The sequence below is a fragment of the Antechinus flavipes genome, chromosome 4 (assembly GCF_016432865.1).
Source record: "Antechinus flavipes isolate AdamAnt ecotype Samford, QLD, Australia chromosome 4, AdamAnt_v2, whole genome shotgun sequence".
NCBI lineage: Eukaryota > Metazoa > Chordata > Mammalia > Dasyuromorphia > Dasyuridae > Antechinus > Antechinus flavipes.
This window is the reverse complement of record NC_067401.1, coordinates 50,894,563-50,903,173: the sequence shown is the minus strand read 5'-3', so window position 1 is coordinate 50,903,173 and position 8,611 is coordinate 50,894,563. Positions and strand designations below refer to the sequence as shown.

Genomic DNA, 8,611 nt, shown 5'->3' with positions numbered 1-8,611 from the left:
GACACGCCCCTCTCCCTAAACCCTCCAGTCCGCCACCCCAAGTCCCGGGTCCAGGTGGCCCGACTGGTTGCACTTGGTTACCCGCACCTAAGAGAAGAGGGATGGGAGCCAGCGAGAGTGCTCAGGAAAAAGTGGCAGGGAGATAGATGCCCAGACCCAGGGATTAGGGGGTGCCCCAGGGCACAGCTTTTGAGTGGCTACGGGAAAGTTGGGAGAAGCTCTGGGCGGGGAAGAGTCCGGAAGCGGCCGGGGCTGCCCTCCCGCGGCCAACTCCGCCAGCACTCCTGGGTCCCCACCTGGGGCTAGGAGGGACTTGGAAAGGCTAGGGAATGGACAGGGAAGGAGAGAGGGAGGCAGGCAACAGGCCTGCTAGGCCACTTCTCGGGATCGCCTTCCCTCTTCGGAGGCCCAATCCCCTCCTGATCTCAGCTTTTCCCCAAAGTAGAGACGCACGCAGTTTTTGGATCCGTTTGATTTATTTACACACATCCCTGGGTAAGATAGAACCAGCTGACAATCCCTGCCCAGTGAAAGTCCTACCGAACAGTATTATGGCACCAGCTGCAAGGTCTGGGCTGGGCTGGAGCCGGATTCTGAAGAGGCTGAGGGAGGAGGGGCCTGGGCCCCTTAAGTATAGCTGCCAGGCCCCCCTAATGGGATGACGAAGACAGAAATATCATCAACAGAGCCCATTTTGTTATTGGGGAGCCGCCAGCCCTGCTCCCTGGAGATGCCCCTGGCCCCCAAGACCAGGGCTTGGGCCAGTGCAGTGTACCTGCCAGGAACATACATGTACTCAGGTTACCTCCGTGTAATAATAAAAGTAATGGTCAGAATGATGATGGCCCCTTACATTTGTATCATCTTTCTTTCAGCTTCTAAAGGACTTTCCCGTTTACTATCTCACAACTGACATAGTTAAAGTTGATGTTATTTATAGACTCATAACTGAGAGCCTCAAAGACCTTGGAGATTGTAATCTAGCCATTTTATGGCTAGATGGGGACGAGGAAACCCAAATTAAGTAAGTCCAATGCTTGTTGAAGATCTCAGAGACAACACTAAGCTGAGATTTTGTATTATCCCCATTTTACAAGTGAAGAGACTATGTAGAACAAGCTAGGTGTCTTACTGTAGATCACCTAGACATCTGGACCTTCTGGTGCCCAGTCCGGTGCTTGAGAAACACAGGCAAGTAACATGCATGGAGATATGTAGAATTTGACTTTTCTGTGACCTTTCCATCCAATCTCACCTGCTGGGATCATTGGGCTCGTAGCTAGATAGCACTTTGTCCACAGTGGCAGCCACATCTTTGTCACTGTTGACATCCCATAATCCATCTGTTCCCAGGATTAAGACGTCATCTGGGCAGTGCTCATACTGGGTCAGGTCATATACCTGTACCTGGAGAGGTTTAGGAAGGGGTGGGTGAGAAGGGAGATGGGTCAGATATTCACTGGAGCTGGAAGGTGGGAATGTCTGGAAGGTAGGACAAAGGGCTAAGGAGGGATCATTGTGTAAACCTTGATAAAATTTGAACATTCAGTGAAGAGGAGTGATATGGGCTTTAAAAAGTCAGGAGGTCCAGGGGTGGGGTGCATAACAGGATTATTACAGCTCACCTCCGGGAAACAGGAGAGGAAGGGTTTGACGGGCAGAGTAGAACTGCACACTTTTAGATTATGGTCACCCAAACCTCGGGTCACTCCGATGGTGGCCATTACCCGAGCCTGAAAGGAATAAGCACTAATTTAAATTCTTGCTCACACTATGATTCTCCAGCTCTAGAAAAGTTTTTCGATAATCTTTCCCTGTAGCCCCACCTTGTTTCCTTCCCTTTCTCCATCCCTTATCTATCACATACGTACTTCCCTCTAAGACTTTACCTTTTTGCCTTCTCCACAAATCAAGGGAAACCTGAGATCTTCCAGTTCGATCTTTTTATAGGCCCTGGGGAGGGGGATGCAGGGAAAGCATTACTCAGATATCAAACTACTTCATCCCCCTAAGAAGAGGCCACCCTGATTCTCACTCAGCTTCCCTGGAAAAGGAGCCTCTTTCCTTACAACCAATACCCAGCCTCTGCCTAAAGTAGTGAGCCTCCGAGTTACCCATGGGAAGGGCCCCCCAGTGATGGGGCGATGAGGGGACCAAGCAATAATAACTAGCCGAAAGACAGCATTACCAGCCAGTCATGCTCTGGTCTCGATACAGCATTCGTTGACCCAGCTCTTTTGGCTGGACTCTCCGGGGGAACTGGAGGTGGGTGAACTCATTGCCCAGTAGCTCTGGCTTCAGGAAACCCTGATGGATTGTGGCAGGGTTTGGTGAGGAGCAAATCGCATCCAAAGGAATTGGGAGATCAGGAGGGGTCCCAGGTTATGTCACATCATCCCCTACTCTTGCGCATCATTTATCAGTGCAAGATAAGTTCAGGGCACAAAAGAGTGATTCCTTCACAGTGACTAAAATATCCCCCTTCCCATCCAGTACATTTTCTTCCCTCCTTTTACCTTTTACCTTAATCTCCTTCCTCAACTATGAATGCAGAATATGAAATTGAAATCCCCTCATCTTAGACTTTCCCCAGCCCAGAGGATAGCTACTCATTACAGCTGGAGAAACTGAGGCAAAGTCTGTATATGAAATAAAAGGCATGGTAGCCCTGGAGGAACTGAAGTCCAGGTGGGTTGCAGAGGAAAAGGGAGAGTTGGGTCTCACTTACAAGGAGTTGCAGTCTTTGTCTTTCTGTCTCAGGGGTAAACTCCCGAGACATTGGAATGATGTCTCCATTTCGAATAATGATAGCCCTAGGATGAAGGAAGACAATGTAGAACCAGCTTCAAGATCAAACCAAAGCTGAAGAGGCTCTGGCCAGACCTCCCCAGATTTATTGCTCCAAGCCAGGCCTGCCCAGACCTTCTCCCAGTGAATTCCCCGGCAATTCTTTTGTCCCTAAATGCCATCCCCTTGCTATCTGTGACCTCTCCTATCTCCCAGACTTCTTTATGCCTGTAGTTTCTTTGTTCTCGCAGCCACTGTGACCTTTCGCCCTCAAAACCAGGTCCGGCTCCATTCTTCTTGCCCATACCTGCTGTCTCCAGCGTTGGCCACATACATCTTCCCTAGGAGGTAGACCACAACCAGGGCACAGCAACCACCGACTGCATGCTGACTCCTCTGCTCTCGTGCCATGTGCTCATCCTACCATCAGGGAACGGCGGGAGAAGTGTGAAGGTAAAGAATTGGCAGTAAAGAGGCTCATCTCCACCCCGGGGAGAAACTGTGACCCACATCTGCCTGAGCCCCAGTTTAACCTGAATAAATTGTTGGCGTGACAGAGACAAAGGGGGACTGGGGAGGAGGGTCTGCTTAGGGAAGAAGTGTCCGAAATGAATGGAATCCACAGAACTGGGAGAAAGGAAGGAGAATCTCTTAATTTCCCTTTCCTCAATTCTTTTTAAGGTTGAGCTCAGATTCTTTGAATCTCTCCCTTTGCGGCACAGGGGTACCTTCCATCAGCATCCACAATGTCTCCCTCCCCACCCCGATACTCTTCTTGCCTCTTACCATGAACTGGAAGGCGTTCTCAATGGCTCCCACTACCAGGCTCTCGTGGGTCACCTCTTTCTGCAATGGCCAGCAGGGCTGGGACCCACCGGGACATGAGGACTCCAAGGAGACAGAAGCCTCAGTATCGGATGGAAGGCACAGAGGGGGGGGAGCAGGGTCCTGCAGGATCTCCACCAGGCCCCGAAGCTGTTCCCGGATATATCGATGAAGAAGTCTCGAGGCCATCTCTGCTGCCCCAGCCCCTGCATGGCCGTCGAACAGGCCCCAGTAGTGGAAGCAGAGACCCTGTTGGCCCTGAAGAGAAATGATGGAGAGGGTGAGATGGGTGGGAAAAACTGGGGGGGGGGGGAGAAACCAACCCAGGATCAGAGAAAAACATCAATGTCAGTTTGATGGGAGCAGAGGTTAAGGGTCAGAAATGTGAGGTCAGATAGAATCAAGACCAAAGGTCAAACTAGTAGTAAACTAGTAATTAGCAAGGGTTGGAGAACTCGTTGTGTTGTAAACTGGGATTGACAAATTTTCTTAAAGGGAGCTCAAGGCCAACAATAGGAATTTTTTTTTTAAATCCAAAAATCCAAAGCTGAAGATGAGACAGTCAAAGCTGAGCAGCTGGCTAATTAAGGTTGGGACCCAGGGTTTCCATAATGATTTCATATTTCGGGAGGTCAGGAGCGTGAGGAACTCACCTGGTCTGTGATGGATTTCCCTGGCCCACCCATTCTGGCCTGTCTGCCTTCAACATAAACCACCTCACAGCATGCCTGGTCCTCATTATGCCGACTCTTGCCTGCGTTAATGACCCTGCCAGGCCAGATTGACCACATCAGGTTGGACACACAGCCAGAGACCCAGAGTAGTCCCCCTCCCCCATCATGAGCAGCTTCCTAGCCAAGTGTTGAAAGGTCAGAGCTGGCCTGGGATACGGGCCAGAGACGGGCGCAAGGATTGGATGGAAGGGAAATATACACCGAGCCTTAGTTTGGGAGAGGGGGGGGTTCCTACTTTTCTATCTGACAGAAGTTCCATTCACTACTCCCCTCACATCTCCCTCGCCTGAGGGAGAAGTTAGAAGTTAGTTAGAATTACTCTAATTTTAAGAAAATATTATAATGGGGTGGAGGAGAGAAGAGGAAAGAAGGGGAAATTTTACTTCCTCAGGTCCTGCCTTCTTTCCTCCAGGAGGAAAACCTAGCCCTCTTTGGGCTACAGATTCTAAAATGGGACAGGGAACGCACTCTGGTTCTTTGCAAAATAAGGAAGTGCACCAACTCAATCAGAAAAAGAGGAATTAGAGGGGAAGAAGACACCCTTCCCGGGTATACCCACAGCACACAGCCCCTTCGACCCGGGAAAGATCATGCCGGGAGTGAGAGTGGGGGTGGGGAACATCATGTCACTACCCCCACTTCCCTCCATCAATCCCATCCCACTTCAAGCTTTGGTTTTCTTTGCAGAGACATTAAAAATGCATCCCCGGGTGGGAACCCGCCCGGATTCTAACTCTCGAGGCTGCAGAGCTAGCCTTGGCTCAGGCGAGCAATTATTATCTAGCTCCTCCCCGCCCCCCACCTGCCCCAACACCTCTCGCTACCTCCCCCCTCCCCAAGGGAACAAGGCCGAAGCTTCGAGTCCCAGGCTATTTCTGGGTGTGGAGGGGGAGGGGAATGGCTGGTCCCGAGGCCAGGAGTCAGCGCAGGGGGTGCTCCCTGGTTCCAGTTTAGCTCCTGTTTTAACAGATCCCCCCTCCCTCCTTTTCTTTTTCTCTACCGCACTCCTCTATCTATTAACTGCCAGCTTTCGAGCCGAGAGGCGAGCAACTTATAGCACAGGTTTTCCAGCCTCGCCCTCTGCCTCCCCGCTCCGGGATGTGGGGTGGGAATCCCAGAAAAGAGTGAAGGGCGTGAAAGGGGTCCCTGAGTGGTGAGACTTTGGGGACACCAGCCTCGAGTCGAGATTTCTGGTGTCGGGGCATCCCCAAAAGAGACAGGGGTCCTAGGGATAGGGGCAGGGAAGGAGAGTGAATCTCGGGATTTCAGGGGCAAATCTGGGGGAGGGGAAGAGGGAGGATCTTGGGGTCCGGGCCCCTAAGATGCCATTTTGGAATGGGCTCAGGACGGGGGGCTCACTCGGCATAGCCAGTTCTCCAGGGCAGGCGGCGGCTCGTATCCGGGGGGCTCTGCACGACCCGGCCAGCGTGATCTTCCGCCCGTCTTAGCCCCCCCGGGCTCAGCTGCAAGAAGGTGGGTCGAGAGAAACTGCCCCGACTCTCCACAGCGCCCCCAAATGCTCTGCTTCCGCTTTCAGCCCCCGCCGGAGGGCTTCGGGGTGCCGTTGGGGGAGCAGTGGGGACAGGCGACTCTGTAGCAGGGAGGTCTTTGGACCCAGACCCCGGTGGACCCCCGGAGCTGACCAGGTGCGCCACGGCGGAGCGCACTCTGTTTAGCATGCTGCTACTCTTGGCTTCGCCCCCAGAGTTGGCCCTGCCCTAAGAACGCCCCACCCCTGAGGGTTCTGGGAGGGAGGTGCTGACACCAGCCCTTCAGATCCCGGAACGGGGTGATCTCTAAGCTAAGCTTAACTCTCCATCACTGGCTCCCGCTTCATCCAGGCCAGCTGCGGAGCCGCTAAACTTGGCCAGCATCACCTAGCCCCGTTCCCTTGCCTCTTCCCTCGCGTCTTCCTTTGCCTCAGTTTCCCTTCACTGACCTGGGAAGGAGATGGACCCCCTATCTGTAGGGAAGTGGCTTGGGTCTCCAGGTCTCCCGTGTACTAAACCAGACTTCATAAATTAGAAGTCCTTTTCTGAGGAGCTGGAAACCAATGAACCAAGGAAGACCCAAGTGGTTTTTTAGTGGAGCTCTCTGAGAATAAACCCCATCTACAGACTAGCCTTGCAGGGGGACCTCTCCTGAAGGCAGAGAGCTGGACCAGATTACCTCAGTGCCTTAACTAGGGTGGCTGCCCCGAGGAATTAAGTGTCTGCAACCTCTGGGTGTGAGGCTGCCTGGTGACTTGGTGTGACAACACCTCTATGTGTGGTGGGGGAGGATAGGGGAAAAGGGCAAGGTAATGGCTGAATATGGGCAAACTAACTTGAATTAGTGAATGAATCTGTACATGTAATTTCCCTATTGGTCATTTTTCCATGTAGACCATCTCCTGTGGCAAAGGCTTTATTGTCACTCTTTTTTTCCTCCTTCCCTCCTCTTCTAACCCTAGTTACCTCTTTTCCTTTTGATTGCCCTAGTCTCACCCCAGTCTATGTCCCCAGTATTAGAGATCTGAGGGGGCTTAAGTTTGGTTTTTTGTTTGTTTTTATTTTTTTAAGAGGGAAAGTGATTTAGATGATAACTGACAAAGTTCAGTGGGGCACTGAGCCTGTCATGTAACCACCACTGGAGGGAGACACAGGCCAAGCTAACCATCTTTAGTTGGGGGAAAAGGACAGAAAATTGGGTTGCCCTACAGAAATTCAGAAAAGGGAAATACTAAAATAGAGTTAGGATAAAGTACAATAACTTATTAAGATGGAAAGGAGCTGTGATTTCATCAGCTTGGAGAACTTCCTCCATCAATAGGGATCACAAGCTGCTTGAGACACAGAAAGGTTTATTCAGAGTCATTCAAATAGGAAGCATCAAAGCCTGGACTTTCTAACTCTAAGCCCAGCACCCATTAAACACTAAGTCATGATGCCCCCCTTCCAAAAAAAGATCTTAATAAATGTCTGTTGAATTGACCTGAAGGCATAGATAAGAATGTCACTGTATGTCAATTTTCCAGAAATACCTAGTTCTTATTATTCAGTGTTTCTGGGGCATCTCCTTGCTATCTTGTGTAGCCCTTCTTTATGCTTTACATTCCTCACTCAGCACAAGGGATATAAGTGTGTGTGTGTGTGTGTGTGTGTGTGTGTGTGTGTGTGTGTCTATATCTGTATACTTATATACAGATATAGATAGATAGTCAGGACCTTGTAGCCTTAACTGAAGAAGATGGTTAGTCATTTCATTTATAATCAAAATCTCTCCTCACCCTGATCCCTTCTTCTTCGCTCCCCAAATTCTTACAGAATTCTAGACTTTTAGATGTGGAAGGGCTCTTAAGAGACCACTTAGTTCAACCCATGTCTGAAGAGGGTGATACCAATAAGTCGACTTACTTTTTAACTCTGAGATTCTTTGATTCTGTGAATCATCCAAACTCATTGCTCCCAAATCAATTACAATATTTATCTCTTGGGGACTACAATGGATGAGATCTAATTTCTTAACTATTAACCAAACTTTCTTAAGCCAGTCACCTCTGATAGTTAGGCTTCAGGATGTTGCTTTAAATGACCATTTTACCATTAAGGTAAAGACGAGGAAGAAAAAGAGAATCCAGTGCAACATAGAGAAAGCACTGATCATGGAGTCTGAAGATCTGTGTTCAACTTCCTCTTTTGATGTAAAGGCCAAAGTAACCTTAACAGTAGTCATTTAATTTCCTCTGTCTGAAGGAGCTACACCCAAAGAAAGAACATTGGGAAATGAATATAAACTGCTTGCATTTTTGTTTTTCTTCCCGGGTTATTTATACCTTCTGAATCCAATTCTCCCTGTGCAACAAGAGAACTGTTCGGTTCTGCACACATATATTGTATCTAGGATATACTGTAACCTATTTAACATATAAAGGACTGCTTGCCATCTGGGGGAGGGGGTGGAAGCAGGGAGGGGGGGAGGGAAATCGGAACAGAAGTGAGTCAAGGGATAATGCTGTAAAAAATTACCCTGGCATGGGTTCTGTCAATAAAAAGTTATTTAAAAAAAAATTTCCTCTGTCTGAGATAGCCAAAGTTTCCTTCTAGCTCTCTATATAGGATCAATCAATCAACAAGCATTTATTGACCTACTAAGTGCCAGAAACTTTGTTGGGTGTTGGGGACACAAAGACAAAACTGAAACAGTCCATACCCTCAAGGGGCTTACTTTCATTAGGAGGTAACAGTTACATTGCTAAGTAATCATAATAATGAACATTTACATGG

At 49.4% G+C, this 8,611-nt stretch overlaps 1 protein-coding gene and 1 long non-coding RNA gene across 2 annotated transcripts; one reads left to right on the top strand and one right to left on the bottom strand.

Moving 5' to 3' along the window:
- Window positions 1-457: 457 nt before the first annotated feature.
- PPM1J (protein phosphatase, Mg2+/Mn2+ dependent 1J) lies at window positions 458-8,291 on the bottom strand. Its single transcript, XM_051993014.1, has 10 exons — window positions 5,706-8,291; window positions 4,266-4,380; window positions 3,574-3,870; window positions 3,095-3,207; window positions 2,729-2,813; window positions 2,189-2,307; window positions 1,890-1,953; window positions 1,626-1,733; window positions 1,256-1,407; window positions 458-775 (listed from the first exon to the last, which is right to left on the bottom strand). The coding sequence occupies exons 1-10, from the start codon at window positions 6,023-6,025 to the stop codon at window positions 628-630; spliced, it is 1,521 nt and encodes a 506-aa protein (XP_051848974.1). The 5' UTR covers window positions 6,026-8,291; the 3' UTR covers window positions 458-627.
- On the top strand, window positions 773-3,606 carry LOC127559316 (uncharacterized). The gene is made up of 3 exons (XR_007953100.1): window positions 773-1,024; window positions 3,068-3,240; window positions 3,510-3,606. It is a non-coding gene; the product is annotated as an uncharacterized LOC127559316 (long non-coding RNA).
- Window positions 8,292-8,611: the final 320 nt, after the last annotated feature.

Excerpts from the sequence above, each read along its gene's own strand:
- PPM1J (XM_051993014.1), bottom strand. The coding sequence starts at position 6,025 with ATGCTAAACAGAGTGCGCTCCGCCGTGGCGCACCTGGTCAGCTCCGGG. Across the intron at positions 1,408-1,625 it reads TCCTCTCCTGTTTCCCGGAG|GTACAGGTATATGACCTGAC; the intron begins GTGAGCTGTAAT and ends AAACCTCTCCAG. Across the intron at positions 776-1,255 it reads GAGCCCAATGATCCCAGCAG|GTACACTGCACTGGCCCAAG; the intron begins GTGAGATTGGAT and ends TGTTCCTGGCAG.